Genomic DNA, 16,671 nt, shown 5'->3' on the forward strand with positions numbered 1-16,671 from the left:
TGCTTCTTGGAGCAGCTGGTGCAGGAACCCACAAGGGGAGAGGCAATTCTCGATTTAGTCCTGAGTGGAGTGCAGGATCAGGTCCAGGAAATAACCATTACAGGACCGCTTGGGAATAGTGACCATAATATAATAACATTTAACATCCCTGTGGTGGGAAGAACACCACAGCAGTCCAGAACCCCGGCATTTAATTTCAAAAAGGGGAATTACACAAAAATGAGGAGGTTAGTTAAACAGAAATTAAAAGGCACAGTGACTAGAGCCAAATCACTGAAAGCTGCATGGAAACTTTTTATAGACACCATAATAGAGGCCCAACTTAAATGTATACCCCAAATTAAAAAACATAGCAAGAGACCTAAAACAGTGTCACCGTGGCTTAACCACCATGTAAAAGAAGCAGTGAGGGACAAAAAGGTATCTTTTAAGAATTAGAAGTCCAATCCTAGTGAGATAAATAGAAAGGAACATAAACACTGTCAAATTACGTGTAAAAATGTAATAAGAAAAGCAAAAAAAAGATTTTGAGGAACAGCTAGCCAAAAACTCAAAAAGAAATAACAAAATGTTTCTTAAGTACATTAGAAGCAGGAAGCCTGCTAAAAAATCTGTGGGTCCCCTATATGATCGAGCTATAAAAGTAGCAATCAAGGACGATAAAGCCATTGCAGAGAAACTAACTGATTTCTCTGCTTCAGTCTTCACGGCTGAGGATGTTGGGGAGATTCCCGAATCTGCACCGTCCTTTGTGGGTGATGAATCTGAGGAACTGTCCTGGATTGAAGTGTCATTAGAGGAGGTTTTGGAACAAATAGAAAAACTTAATGTTAACAAATCTCCGGGACCGGATGGCATTCTTCCAAGGGTTCTAAAAGAACTCAAATGGGAAATTGCTGAACTATTATCTGTGGTTTGTAACCTATCCTTTAAATCGGCTTCCGTACCTAATGACTGGAAGGTAGCCAACGTGACACCAATATTTAAAAAGGGCTCTGGAGGCGATCCTGGCAATTACAGACCAGTAAGACTAACTTCAGTACTGGGCAAATTAGTCGAAACAATAGTAAAGAATAAAATTGTGAAGCATGTAGAAGAACATAATTTGTTGGATGAAAGTCAACATGATTTCTGTAAAGGGAACTCATGTCTTACTAATCTATTCGAGTTCTTTGAAGGGGTTAACAAGCATGTGGGTAAGGGGGATCCAGTAGATATAGTATACTTGGATTTTCAGAAAGCCTTTTATAAGGTCCCTCACCAAAGGCTCTTGTGTAAATTACATGGCCATGGGATAAGAGGGAAGGTCCTTTCTTGGATTGAGAACTGGTTAAAAGACAGGAAACAAAGGGTAGGAATAAATGGTAAATTTTTAGATTGGAGACGGGTACCTAGTGGTGTACCCCAAGGGTCAGTCCTGGGACCAATCCTGTTCAACTTTATTCATAAATGATCTGGAGAAAGGGGTAAGCAGTGAGGTGGTAAAGTTTGCGGATGATACCAAACTGTTTAGGATAGTCAAGACACAAGCAGACTGTGAGGGACTCCAAGAAGATCTCACCAAACTCAGTGATTGGGCAGCAAAATGGCAAATGAAATTTAATGTGGATAATTGTAAAGTAATGCACATTGGGGAAAAATAACCCCAACTATATGTACAGTATGATGGGGGCTAATTTGGCTACGACAAATCAGGAAAGGGATCTTGAAGTTATCGTGGACAGTTCTCTGAAAACTTCCACGCAGTGTGCAGCGGCGGTCCAAAAGGCAAATAGGATGCTAGGAATTATTAGGAAAGGGATAGACAATAAGACACAAAATATCTTACTGCCCCTGTATTAAAACTATGGTATGCCCACATCTTGATTACTGTGTACAGATGTGGTCTCCTCACCTCAAAAAAGATATTTTGGCCTTGGAAAGGGTTCAGAAAAGGGCAACTAAAATGATTAGGGGTTTGGAACGGGTCCCATATGAAGAGAGGTTAAAGCAACTGGGAGTTTTCAGTTTAGAGAAGAGGAGACTGAGGGGGGGATATGATAGAGGTATATAAAATCATGAGTGGTGTGGAGAGGGCCGATAAAGAAAAGTTATTTATTAGTTCCCATAATAGAAGAACTAGAGGACACCAAATGAAATTAATGGGGAGCAGGTTTAAAACTAATAAAAGAAAGTCCTTCTTCACACAGCGAGTAGTCAACCTGTGGAACTCCTTGCCAGAGGAGGCTGTGAAGGCTAGGACTATAACAGAGTTTAAAGAGAAGCTAGATAATTTCATGGAGGTTAGGTCCATAAAAGGCTATTAGCCATGGGAAAAAATGGTGTCTTTGGCCTCTGTTTGTCAGAGGCTGGAGAGGGATGGCAGGTGACAAATCATTTGATCATTGTCTTCAGTCCACCCTTTCTGGGGCACCTGGTGCTGGCCACTGTCGGTAGACAGGATACTGGGCTAGATGGACCTTTGGTCTGACCCAGTACGGCTGTTCTTATGTTCTTAGTGCTAAGCGCTGTGCAAACATAGAACAAAAAGGCCTGCCCCAAAGAGGTCACAATTGGAGTATGTAGGCTCCTGGCCCCAGAACTCATGGGGGCCCTGCTGTGATTCTTTTGGACTTGAAAACACACGTGAGCTTTGTTCTGAAATGGTTAGTGTTTGAATGCCAGAACCCTCAACAGAATAACTGCTGTGTATGATACAGTGTGCTACTCTGGGGATGAGACCTATGTGAGTATCTAAGCAGATATGGAGATTCTAGGTGGTGGAAGTATAGGAAGAAAGGCAATTTAACACTTTGAGTGTTGCTCTCCTCTTTTTCTCCCATACTTTTCCTCCAGAGAGGTGCATTTTCATTAGGAAGAGTTTTGACTTCCTGAGGCTTCATTGAAAGGGCAGCAACCCAGCCAGTGGGAGGTGACATTTAGGATGAAAGACACAATGTCTTAGGGAAAAGTTGGTTTAACTGGGCAGTGGATCTATTAAAAGCTATCCCCATCTTTGCTATTTTGAATGAAGGCTCAAAATGGTCCATAATCCAGTGCCCAATTACACAGGGCAGTCTTCCTTTTTAATGTGGTAGCACTCTGTGTGAACTCTGCCTCAGAGAAACATGCATTGACCTTGATCATAACAAGGGTTGTATTTTAGAGGAACCTCCTCAGGTGCTCAGGATGCTATACACTCACTAGACCTTCGTCCTAAGACCCCCCCATAACTTTGTAATCTGTTTATTTTGTTTAGAGAATGATCCTTGTCTAGGATTCAGAAAGCCCAAGCAGCCTTACAAATGGTTGTCGTATAAAGAGGTGAGGTTACCCTGAATCTTTCTTTCATCAATATTTCTTCTCCTTTCTATCTAAACGTAGCTGCTTTTAAAAGAACCCTACTAGTGCTGTGCTGGGAGGGCTGTGAATAGATTATCTTACCACTTTCAAGTGTGTGTGTTTGTGTGTGTGTGTGTGTGTGTTTGTTTAATTTGAGCCAGGATCTTCCCAGATGCTGCACGCCTTCTGGTGGCTATTATAACCTCTCTTCACATCATGTTGGCACTTTGCAGGGTTGGGGGTTGAGTGTACACTACCAGTAGGATTGATTTACATGGCATCTCTCTCAAACCAAAGCTATGGAGAATTACAAACCCTGAGTTGAACCCTGATGGCTTTGCCCATGGAAATAGTTTTGCTGACTTCAGTGGGCATGCTCATGGAAGGTGCACAGATTTGATGTGATGTGATTACTTTGCCTCACTCCCCACTGAAAATCAGCCACTTCTGGGTGGAGTAGGCAGGTAATGTGCTCAAAGTAGTACACATGCCGCAACAAATAAAACTATTGAATGGCTAGAGGGTTTCAGGGGGTAGGTGTATTTGTCCGTAACTGTAACAACCATGAAGAGTCTTCTGGCACCTTAAAATAGGGTTGTGAAAGGTTAACCAGCAAGCATCACCTTTAAAGCCCCATTCACTTTTTTCCCCTTTTCTAGGTTGCTGAAAGAGCAGAAGCTTTAGGATCGGGGTTAATCCAACAGGGATGTAAACCATCAGCAAGTCAGTTCATTGGGGTCTTTGCACAAAACCGTCCAGAGGTGAGATGTTGTTGTAACCTCTTGCAGAATGAACATTATTAAGTTTTGATCTCACTTTAAATTTTAATCTCATTAGGTGTTTTAATCACTCCCTTTCCTTACTCCTTTTCTCTTGTAACATCTCCTTCCAGTGGTTCATTTCTGAGCTGGCTTGTTATACCTATTCCATGGTGGTGGTCCCCCTCTATGACACATTAGGCCACGGAGCTATTCGTTACATTATCAACAAAGGTAAAACCAGACATGCATAAATACTATTAAGTGTACGGTTTTCGAAAGTCATTCTTTTAATGCAGAATGACGGACTTCTCTTCTGCTTTCCTACATGCAGATGCTTTGGCACAGTAAATCATTTTGGCTGGATTATATAGTGTATCTTTATGTATCATGGCAGAATGGCTTTAGTATTCTGAAATGATCTGTAATGGATAAGCTTTATACATTTCCAGCCACGCATTGTCTTGCAACTTGTTCTATTGCTGAACTGAGTGTAGTGTTTGTGTCCTGAATCTGTGATACATTTTCCCCTGCAACAACATTAGCCCATTTCTGCATATTTTGTTTTAATGACAAATGCTAACAGTGATCTATCATATGCTAACCTTACTTTATGCATGTATTTTACTTTGAACATTATTTGAAACTTAACATTGCACCCGTCTTACTGATTTCCTGGCTGGCAGGGTAAAGTCTATTCTGTAATAAACTTCCCATAAAAATTAGTCTCTCCTTACAAATAGAATTTTAAGGTTTTAGAGTCCCATTCCTGCAAAGCACTTAAAAGCACATGCTTAACTTTGAGCATTTGAGCCAATGGGGACAACTCACAAGTGTAAAGTTAAGCCCTTTCTTCAAAATTTGGAAGATCAGGGCTTAGGAGTTTATGAGCAAAATATTAAGATTTTATCTTGTGACCAAAAGCTGAACACAAGTTGTACAATTGTTTTGCAGGACTTGTCAGAGCTGTACTAAATCAAAAGCAGAACAGATTTTTAGTTGTATCTAACTTTATTTCCTATCTGAAAGAGAATTATGGACACATTGCTTTCTCATAAGGGAGTTTGTATAAAAATCATTTTCTTTAAGACTTCTGGAGACTTGTTTGATTTATATTTTTAAAGAATGAGCCAGCTGGTGCAAACTGTCAATTTACAATTAATGGCTGATACAAATTGAGGATTAAAAGTTTTAGTCTGTAACTGTTACCGGAAAAACATAGTCTTGCAGCATCTTAAAGACGAACAAAAAATATAGATGGTATCATGAGTTTCCATCTGAAGAAGTGGGTTGTGCACACGAAAGCTCATGATACTATCTACATTTTTTGTTAGTCTCTAAGATGCTGAAAGATTATTTGTGTTTCCAAGTTGAGGATGTATTTATTACTTTTTTAAAAAAAAAAAAGTCCTTTCTCTTTTTATGGCCTTTCTTTCCACTGAGTCATATATGTTGCACAGATGGCTGATTCCTACGGAGGTCAGCAAGAACTTTTTTTTTATGGACTTCACTGGGACCAGGGGTTTGGCCCAGGATGCATTTCAACTTGAAGAGAGCTTTGCTGTGATTTCTGTGGCTGTAAGATAGCTCAGATCATAACAGCAGCCAACCACTGACAATTCTTCCTGCTGGGATGATATCTCAGTGCTTCTAAAAGTGTGTTTTATCATTCTGGATTTGAGTGTCTAACAAGCTTTTCATACCATTCAGGTTTATTATTTCCTGCAGTTTTTAATATTTTTTTAATTGAATCTTAAAATAATTGTAGCTGCCAGTCTGCCCCTCTTTTGCTGCAAATCAATATCTGCCTCATCGCTCTTTCAGTTTCAGAAACAGTAGTATACTCTGTTTTAGGGATGTAAAGGCATAACCGGTTACCCAGAAAGCATCACCCTTAAGCTCTGGGCTTGCTATGCCATGGGCTGGGAGGCTGCTCTGGCCAGGCCAGGCCTGTCACGCCATGGGCTGCTTCAGCCAGGCTGGGCCACTGGTTAACCAGTAAACATCACCTGGTAAGATTAAACACATAGTGTTTAACCTGTTTAATTTTTTAAATGACAGTTTGCATCTGTACCGTGTTCAGTGTTGATTTACAAGTTACTAAGGTTAAACACTAAAATGCACTTGTTTCCTAAGTGAAAAATATATATTCTATTCCAAGATCTCATGGCATAAATATACGACTGTCAAAGACTGATGCGCAATAACTGTGAAGCTGTAGCTAGTGTTACATATAAGTAAAAAAAAAATGTTTTTGTTTTTTAGCTGATATTTCCATAGTAATTTGTGACAAAACAGAAAAAGCCAGAGTCCTCTTGGATCATGTGGAGAAAAGGGAGACACCAGGCTTAAAGTCTATTATTCTGATGGATCCTTTTGAGAACGACCTAATGGAAAGAGGGAAAAGATGTGGTGTTCACGTCCAATCCATGCAGGAAGTAGAGGTGAAGTTCCTATCCCTCTTGTTTAATGTTAGACCCAGAAATGATCAGCTCCGATATTATTTGATGGCAATCCAGGAGATGGCTGTTCAGATAAAACAAGAAGTTGCTTTTCATTGATAGTTTGTTACTAGTAGGCATGTTGATCAGCTTCTTTTCACTTTTACATTGGATTGTATATATGTTTTAGGTATCTTTTCCAAAGGTTTTGCTGCAACTAAAGCTTGTTCCAAACCAGATCCTGTAGAGATGTCAAGGCAGGATTTCCCTGCTCTTCTTTTTCTTCCTTTCTGTCTCCTGTTTCCTTGGTCACTTACAGTTTTTAACAGGCACATTAATCTGCATAGGTTAGAATTAACATAATTTTGTTAATATTCTTTCAGAATTGTGGCCGTGAGAATCCACATGCCCCAGTGGTGAGTCCAGTCATTTTCTCCAAACTTTAACCGTGCAGTTACTTGAAGCAAAATAATTTGCCAGAGTGTGGAGAACATCTCCACTCTGTGTATACGTTCATTAAATATAGTGGAATAGTCCTCAGTAGGAGGTGACTGACAATGAAGGATCCTAAAGATTCTCCCCTATCTTCCGCTAATAGCAAATGAGATTCACTACTCAGCCTAAGATGCATGTTATTGTCTTCATAATGATATCCCCTGAATGCTTAAATATAACTTCAAGACATAAACCCCAGGAAGGAACGACAGAGGATGAGATGAACGAGGTGTTCTTTAAAGAGTGTTTTGTGACTTTAAAGTGTGAGAATAAGTAGAGAAGATTAAATGAGCCATCTTCAAAAACTGACTTTAGAATAGATTTCAGACTATATCAATTTAGTAATGTCTTTTATAAAAGGCAGTTCAGCTACAATTCAATAAACAGGCCACATAAAAACACAGTAATAATTATTAATGGCTCTAGTTAAGACATCTCTATTGCTAATCAGAAAAAAAAGAAACCTCTCAGATTAGATTCCTGTAGGTTCATTTGGGTCCACTTACAAACCCAATCTCTAACCCTCATTTGAGAACTCCATCCAGCCCCAACCCTAATCCTTGTTCATGTCTGCTAACTGGTCTCATCCTTAACTCTTGCCCCAGCCTGATTCCTAACTCAAACCTTAATAATATTGGCCCACCTACTCAGGGTCGTAACAAGGGCGCATAGCTGAGGGAGTGCAGAAAAGACTGCTACTATGCTGTCTTCGCTCATGCTTCGTGCCATGTCAGTATCCCCACCTGTGCTGAGGATGGTCTTGCCTCGGGTGCCATTTTAGCTAGTTAAGATGCTGCATCTATTATCCTAAAAATAGACAAGGCTCTCCAGCATGCCCTCTATTGTAACCCTTAATTCTTAACTTTCACCTGCAGTGTGATTCTACACCATTCATCAATCCACCTCAATCTTCTGGCTAACTGGTGCCCATCAGATAGCCCCAACCTTACAGCTATCTGAAGAGTACAGGATCTTTCAAAAAGTTTTTGTTTTTAAAGAACCACGTCTAGATGGCGGTTTCACTTTTAAAAAGCCCTTTTGAAAGAACATGCAGCTGCTGCTGTTCAAATGAAGCATGGGAAAATTCAAATCCCAGCTTAATTTGCAATTTCGATCTGTCTAATTTACATCCCTCATTCAAAAGAGAGATGTAGTCTAGACATGCCCTTATACCTTCATTTCTTCTCAGGAAAAATCAGGAGTTTTACCTGTGCATGCAACAGGACTGTACCCTAAATCATTAACTCAGCCTTTGTGATTTCAATATGGATATTTCTAAATCTTTTTCTTATAAAAGACAGATAACCGATCTCTGTGAATTGCCTTCTCTATTTAAAAGGAAGAGACTTGTGATGTATTTGAGGATATGGAACAACTTTCATTCTTTTATAAGTGGCCCTTTACAATAGAGCCTAGTGGTAAAAACCCCAGTCCTTTATTAGTTTCCCATAATCTTTTTATCTTCCTTTTTCTCTTGTATGATTCCTGAATACTTAGTCCTGCAAATCAGACTACGTGCTATTATTCTGATGTAATACCTAAGAGCAGAACTGCCTTTTATTCAGCTCCTGTCCTTGTTTCCAGGACAACCTCCCAACAAGGAAAATCTGTCCTGAGTTCACTGATACCCCCTATTTCCTTGACACTTCCATTTAAAATGCTCAGCATATTGTCACTAACCATGCTGGGAATCAAAAGGCATTGTTTGGACTACAGCTCTTTCTTTCACGTTAGGGGGAGGGTTCTCATAGAGTAAAAAAGGGACAGATCCTACAAACACTTACACATGTATGGGGGTTTTTTTAGAGGTCTTCTTGATATGCTGTAGGACTTGACCCTAAAATAGCTATTGCAGAACAGGATTCATGTACTGACAGAAGCCATCTTCATGGTGTTGGTGACACTGTCTAATTTTATACTCCATAGTATGTCAACTCAGAGTAAATGTTCCTTAGGAAACAAAACCGTAACCAGAAAGGCCAATCACAATGGGTGACTGTCACCCATTATCTTCTGATCTAGTGGAAGAGGATGTGTGTCATCCCTGCAGAGCCAGCTGTGCATAGCATGATTTAATTCTAATAAGTACTACTGATTTAAATGATGATTAGCAAAGTTTACCCAATGGCTGCGTCTAGACTGGCATGATTTTGCGGATATACTTTTAACAGAAAAGTTTTTCCGTTAAAAGTATTTCTGCAAAAGAGCGTCTAGATTGGCAAGTGCCTTTTATGCAAAAGATGTGCTTTTGCACTAAAGCATCCGTGCCCAGTAGAGACGCGCAAGAAAGCGCCGATGGCCATTTTAGCCATCTGGCTTTCTTGCGCAAAAACTTAAGGTGCCTATCTATTCTTGCGCAAGAGGGCTTATCCCTGAGCAGGAGCGTCAAAGTATTTGCGCAAGAAGCCCTGAATTCTTACATTAGAACGTCAGTGCTCTTGCGCAAATTCAAGCGGCCAGTGTAGACAGCTGGCAAGTTTTTGCACAAAAGCAACTGATTTTGTGCAAAATCTTTCCAGTCTAGATGCACCCAATATGTAGGAGTGCTTTCCTCCACTACTGCTACCTTTGGAGACTTGTTGTGGTTTCGGCAGCACCAGTCAGGAGCATCTTGAAAGCTGTTGAATTAGATATTAGCACTAAGAATGACCATGCTACTGCTGGGTACACTCAGTGCTAAATATTCAAAAGTAATCTTCTGGGTGTGTTTATTTTTTGGTGGCCCAAGCTGAACCACATAGGGCTTGATAGCTTATATTGCGACAGCCTTGCAGGTATCCAGATATGTGGATATTAGGGATGTTAGCTATTGGTTATGTTAGTAATCATGTATCCAAAACAATTTATATTAAATTGCTGCCCCCTGGGGGTGGGGCCAACAGTCAGTGTGCTCCTGGATCCCAGTCCCATTCCTGGGGAGCCCCCCCCACTACCCTATGTTGCTGCCCGGAGGACAGAGGCTGCTCCGGTATCCCACTTACCCCCTTATTCTTTCCCTTTCCTATTTATTTCGAGCGTTCACATCCCAAACGCATAACTCCAGTCATCTGAAGAACTGGGCTGTGCCCATGAAAGCTCATGATACGATCTACATGTTTTGTTAGTCTATAAGGTGCTACCAGACCATTTGTTTTTTTTCTGTAACAGACTAACTTGGCTATCCCTTGAAGCTCCTGATAATTATTTGTTAGTTGTTTAAACGACTATATGCTAACATCCTTTGTGGATATCCACGGCGTATTTTTACAGATACAGATGTAGATACAAATTTGGTATCTAGGACTCTGCAAATTTGTGGATATCTGCTTTATATCCATAGGTATCCACATCTGCAAAAATGAACCGCAAATATCTGCAGATACAGATGAGGTTTGAATTTTGTATCCATGCAAGGCTCTATATATAGCACTCACTGATCCTAATGACTTCAATTACAGATAGCATCAGTCAACCGTGAAAACTAGGACTCAGGTGTCTCAAACTGGGCTTCCAAAAACTAAGGCACCTAGATATTTTAACATATTAGCTGCATTGTCAGAGCAAGGCTGGAGGCATAGTAGAAAGAAACCCGAAAGAAATATTTTACAGGTAAACATGCTGAGGTTTTGGTTTTTTTTCTACAATCATGTTGTCTGCATGCATTTGGTCCTTGTGGGCATTCATAAAAATGCCTGTACATTTTTAGAATGAATGAGCATTCAGCCAGAAATTAAAACAGTATTTGTTGCTGTTGTTAATAAAAAAGTTTATCATCCAGTTAGGAACCCAGAAAAAAAATGCCATGTGACTTAGGAGACCCAACGCATGACACAAATAAAAAATAGAAATTATTGTTTTCAAACAACTCGTGTATATAGTATTCGTCCCCAATGTTAGACACTCATGAATAACAAATACAGATGAAGACAATCAGGATCTGTTAGCAAATGATTTCCTAACCCCCCCAAGAGGCCAAATGCTTACATATTATTTTAAACCAGTAGTTCAAATAGCTGTTATACAGAAGCTTAAGAACTGTGTGTGTGGGGGCGGGGGGGGGGGGGTTCATTAGGCTGGAGTAAAGCATATTATAAGGAATCAAGGATCTTGCATGATGAATTAGTCACACTAAAGCACATTCCCTTAACACACCTAAACCTTGGGGGGAAAAGAAAGAAAGTAGTCCAAATGGACAAATGTACCAAAGGAAAATTACATGTTGTGCTTTTTGCAAGCTTCAAGGAAAGAAATCTAAATGACGGGGTTGCGATATGATCTATTTAATAATGAACTGAGCACAAAGGCTAATGATACAAAGCTGTGCCTATAATTTTCCTGTTTTCTTTGTGCATTTCTAGCCTCCTCACCCAGAAGATCTGTCGATTGTCTGTTTTACTAGCGGCACTACAGGTAACAGAACAGGCATTTTAATCTTAATACATTACATTGGACTACAAAATCTCTCTGAATAACAGTTCACCATCTATAAACACAATCTAGCACTGTCATGTATAAAACAATCTTTGTTTTATGCCTAATAAATGTGTGTGAAACATACAAATGTATATAAAGTTATAATTAAAAACCAAATACACTGACATAAAAACAATTTTTTTTGCAGATTCTTAAATCTATTTTGGCAGAATGATTTTGCAAGAATATGAAAATAGTCTGTCAGTTGGATCTTTTGTTTTAAAAAAATCTGCAGATTGGGAGGGAAAAGAGCATATCTGATATTTATTTCCAGTAGCACCAGAAAAGCATAACACTTTATGATAGAAAGGCAAAAATAGAAACCTAGAGCCAGTCTTCTTGCAAGAGTTCTTCAAGCATTGGTGTGAATTCATATCACATCATGCAACAGTTATCTGGGGATCTGGAACACAATCCGGAAATGCACCTTAGTCCTGAAATACTGTTTGAAATATCTGTCTTTTGTCCACATCTGTATGCTCTTGGGGTTGTCTGTCACTTTGTACTGCCCACTAGTGTCCTCAAAATGGCTTCTTTTCTGGTAGCCATGAAAGAATCATCAATTGAAACTGAACAGCCTTGTGCTAAGTTACCTCTCAAGAACTGAATGGCTTGCTCCTTGAAAAACAGAATGTAGGCTGAACAAGAGGCTAGGTCAGGGATACTCAACATGCGGGTGCATTTGTTTGCGGCCCGTGGTGCAGTTTGGGTTTATGTGGGGCTCAACATGTGGCCTGCGGGTGGGATCCTTTGAACATGGCCTCCACTGGGAACATGCTCCACAACGGCAGGCGGGGTGAGCATGGAAAGATGCAAGCAGATGGGCTGGCTAGAACAGACCGGAACAGGGTGTTGGCATTTCTAGCCCCTAAGGAAGGAGGTGCTGGGACATTGTGGGAGATGCTGTCTGCTTAGCCTTGTGGGCAGAGCTTGAGAGGTGCTGACTGGCTTGCACTGGCCACATTTGGGTCCAGTGCCGTGGCTTAAGGCTTAATCTTTGTATTCGTGCCCATGTGTGTGAGCAAAGCTATTTGCAACCCTCAGCATGTGCTGTGAGTATTATTGTGCCCACATGCCCCCTCCCGGGGCTTCCAAATTTGAGTAGCCTTGGTCTAGGTTATTACCTGCCATCTACTGGGGAGGACTTGTATTGCAGAATAGGAAAGTTCTTGTTCCTCTGGTCCATGTACAATATTTAATGCTTCAAGGAAATACTTTTTTCCATGCCATCATATGTGTTTTACTGTGGGAAATCCTGCCTAAAGTGTTTGCCATTGCAGAGAACGCAAACCAATGTATAAGAGGAGTTTTAGTTGTTCGCCACTGTATAGTTCTGAATGGTTCTTGGTAAAGTAAAGAGAAGTCATGGTACAGAATAAATGCCTCATGGTGAAATACATTCTAACTATTGGACAAACCACGACAAAGTCAGTGCAAATGCAGGCACTTATTTTTAGTTTAACAGCATCCATTGTACATGTGTCCCCCAGGGGTAGTGGTAAGACCACACACTACAGTGGTAGGCAGTTCAGATTGTGAACACAGATTTGCTGTGTTTTAGGCTGAGAATATTGTGGATACAGTATGCTAAGCCAGTGTATGGGGGAGGAAATCACTTCACTCTCGACAAGCAGTCCCTGGGCAACTCGGGTTCTGCACTAGGGATGTTAAATTGCAGTTATCTGACTAATCACATAGTGGATGCAATCAGGGCCATCCTTAGGCATACGCGGAGTACGCAGTCACGTAGGGCATCACACTTTCTGGGGCACCACTCTGCCAGTCTGGGACGGAGGGGAAGCATAGGCGTGCGCTCTGCACCGGAGCCAGTAGGGATGCTGACGGCCCCACCGGGCCGAGGGACTCAGGTGAGGAGGCCAGCAAGCTGACCCCGGCTGGAGAAGGGAAGCTGTCAGCGTGGGTGGCAGCATCGGGAGGAGCTGGGACTGCGCCGGGGGTGGGGTCACACACAGCGAACAGCAGGGGGCAGGGTCATGTGCGGCTTGGCATTGTGGTGCCATTTTAAAAATGGCCAAGCCGCACCTCAGCAGAAGACGCACTGAGCGGGGCGTGGGGGAGCAGAACCTTGCTAGGGCGGAACCAGCTGTGTTGTGGTGGGCCAGGGCTGCGAGCACTTAGTGGCCTGGCTCCGGCTCCGGCTCCAGAATGTGGTCTGGAGCCTGGGCTGCAGGGACTTCTGGGGCCTGATTGCAGCAGGGCAATTTTTCTATATAGGCATAGCCCTTTATTCTGGACAGGGAAGGAACAGAAAACTTGTGGAAAATTCATATAGCTCTTGGGTTCTGCCAAACTTAGGGCTTGGGCTATGTGTCAGGGCATACCTGCAAAGGAGGGGATGATGTGCACAGCCCATCTTCTAGCTCCCCCTAAACCCAAGACTTCAAAGTCTACAGGTCATCAGTAATCTGAGATCTTCCAGGGGCATGGCCCTTGTGTTTTAGTATCTATCATCTCATCATCTAGATGTCCTCCCCTACTGGAATAAGTTTGATTTCTTTGCCTGATTGATCTACGCCAGGGCTATTGTGAAGGTTGTAGTGGCCCTCGTAGACTTTTGCAACTTTAAGGTGCTTCAGTCTATGGGGTGGGAAAGTGCCTGACCTGGATTGGGTCCCATATTCATTTATATCTACTCTTCCGATTTAGAATGATTGTGAAATAGAGCCAATGTCTGTAGCTTAAAACTTGGGATGTATCTATTCTGACTTGAATTCTACGGTGAACATTTGAGTTAATAACTTACAAAAATTTAAAATCCACTCCGAAGTTTACTAATAAACAACCAAGCATAAAGTGTGTGCATCTGATTCTTGGGATCAGACATACAAAATGCCTTCACAGAGGGAATAGAGAGGCTGACCCTGAGAAATGTGGAATCCAGTCAGAGGGATTCACCTACACTTTTTTTTTTAAACTAAGTGTCATCAGAACTCCTACAGGAGCACGAGGCAATGGTTGTTGCTAAGGGTGTGTCTAGACTACAGAGTTTTGTCGACAAAAGTGGACTTTTGTCGACAAAACTATACCTGCGTCTACACTACCGCTGAGTTCTGTCGACATAACGTCGACAGAACTCAGCAGTTTTATCGAGGCTGGTAAACCTCATTTTACGAGGCATAACACCTTCTGTCGACAGAGTTCTGTCAACAGAAGGTGTTATTGCATGTAGGGTTGTGTCTAGACTACAGGGTTTTGTCGACAAAGCAGCTTGCCTTGTCAACAGAACTGAATGTAGTCTAGACGCTCTTTGTCGACAGAAGCTTTGTCGACAAAACCCTGTAGTCTAGACATACCCAAAGAGTGAAAATATACACGAAACATTGGCCTGCAACCGTGTGTAGTGACTGCTCTGAAAAACCACCATCAGTTTTTCAAGTACAAACCAGCGACTTATCGTCCTAGAAACCCTATCTCCAGCAGAGCCCATTAGCTGTTAATGAAAACTTTTTTTTCCTGTGGCTTTTCAATGTGCCAGTAACTCCAAGATGCTAACTTTGGAGTAAGCAATCCTTTACAGGCTCAGAAATGACACCAGATGACATTCATTCAGTGCTGGAAGGAACATTTAAACAGGAGTGTTCAGTTACATTGAAAAGATTCCTTTCTTACATATGCAAAGAGTCAGACAAGCTCCTGGCTGACATGACACATGAAGACTGTAATGTTTTGATTATTGATTAACTGACTTGAATGACTTAGCATTGTTTACACGCCTCTGTTGTACATCTGAGTCAACATGTAGTACAATCTCCAGGATATTTTGTGCTGTTATATCTGTGAGGCAAATTCAAGTAGGGGATACTTTAATTATTCAAAAAGCTGTATCACTAATAGGCTGCTGTTCCATCCAGGATGGGCCGTGGGAAACGATTTGTAGCAAAATAAACTCTGTTCTGCTAGACTTTCTGATAAATAGTCCAATTTACTAAAAAAAAAAGGGTAAAACACGCATGGCACATCTAGCTAGATCAACATAATCCCTGCAGCACTGTTTCGTTCTGGAATTATTTATTGATGAAACTTCTGGTGATGAAGGTTATGAAAACAGGGATGCTGATTTCAGCTGTTACTCATATAGAAGAAGGAGGAAAGGATATCCAAAATTTCCTTCTTGCAATCAAATGGTGATGATAATGATGGTTTTGGAGCAACCTTGGCAGATGTTCTTGGATCATCTGAACATGCAGTAAAAATCTTCAGAGGCGCAATAAACAAATTCAAGTTTTGAAAGAAATGAAGAAACCATCTAATTTCCCAGGATGACTGAAGATTTCTGCCTGAGTCCTGAAAGAAAAACACTGAGTCCTGAAAGAAAGTGATATAGCTGGGATATATAATCTAGACATGTTTCAATGAGGTAATCAAACTAAGGCAATCAATCGCTGTTTTTGAAAAATAATCACAGGGACAGGTTCCTCTTGATGGCTTGAATGAGAAATGGATGAGTGGACTGGTGCATCCACAAGCTGATTTTTGAGAGGTGTTGGGTTTTGTTTTTGTTTTGTTTTTTGTTTTTTTGTTTTTTTTCTTTTTTTGCAAGAAACAGAATATAAGATAAGCAATTACTTTGTCTCCTCTGCACACATACTACTTAGCTTGGCTCACAGTATTCTCTCTGGATTCCCATGCCTCTGAGGTTGTTATTTTTTCAGTTATCACTATATTAGTGCTTTGTAAGAGAACCTGTCTTATCAGTCAAGCGTCTGCCTCAGGGCTGGCCTTGCCATGAGGCGAACTGAGGCGGACGCCTCAGGTGCCAGACACTGGGGTGGTGCCAGTAGGACCCAGAGTGTAGAAAATTGTGTCTGCTGCTGGTGCATATATATTCTCTCTGCTCTAGATGTACAGAGTTGGTGGAGTGCTGTGCTCGAGGAAGGAAGGCACAAGAGACATAACAGGCAGGCAGGAGAAAAGGTGGCATGGGGGTGTCATTTGAGCTCCCCACCTCAGGTGCCAAAATGTTGTGGGCCTGCCTGTATGACGTAGCAGTGAAACTGGGTGGCGGAGTGGCACTGTATGTGAAAGATAATGTAGAATCAAATGAAATAAAAATATTAAATGAATCAACATGTTCAATAGAATCACTATGGATAGTAATTCCATGCTCTAATAATAAGAAATTAGCAGTAGGGCTATATTACCGACCACCTGACCAGGACAGCGATACTGACATTTGAAATGCT

The 16,671-nt window shown here is 41.2% G+C and overlaps 1 protein-coding gene across 4 annotated transcripts in view; it reads left to right on the forward strand.

The window, feature by feature from the left end:
* The window catches only part of ACSL6 (acyl-CoA synthetase long chain family member 6), a 124,713-nt gene that overhangs the window by 67,493 nt on the left and 40,549 nt on the right, over positions 1-16,671 (forward strand). For all 4 annotated transcript variants that reach the window (XR_012896353.1, XM_006116077.4, XM_006116076.4 and 1 more), the window contains exons 4-9: positions 3,239-3,303; positions 3,981-4,082; positions 4,214-4,313; positions 6,345-6,523; positions 6,904-6,936; positions 11,353-11,404. Coding sequence is in view for 3 of the 4 variants with exons in the window: in XM_006116077.4 (XP_006116139.3) it covers positions 3,239-3,303; positions 3,981-4,082; positions 4,214-4,313; positions 6,345-6,523; positions 6,904-6,936; positions 11,353-11,404 (531 nt within the window). In the remaining variant the exon portion in view is untranslated. The remainder of the gene's footprint in view (positions 1-3,238; positions 3,304-3,980; positions 4,083-4,213; positions 4,314-6,344; positions 6,524-6,903; positions 6,937-11,352; positions 11,405-16,671) is intronic.

The sequence above is a fragment of the Pelodiscus sinensis genome, chromosome 17, assembly GCF_049634645.1.
Source record: "Pelodiscus sinensis isolate JC-2024 chromosome 17, ASM4963464v1, whole genome shotgun sequence".
Taxonomy (NCBI): domain Eukaryota; kingdom Metazoa; phylum Chordata; order Testudines; family Trionychidae; genus Pelodiscus; species Pelodiscus sinensis.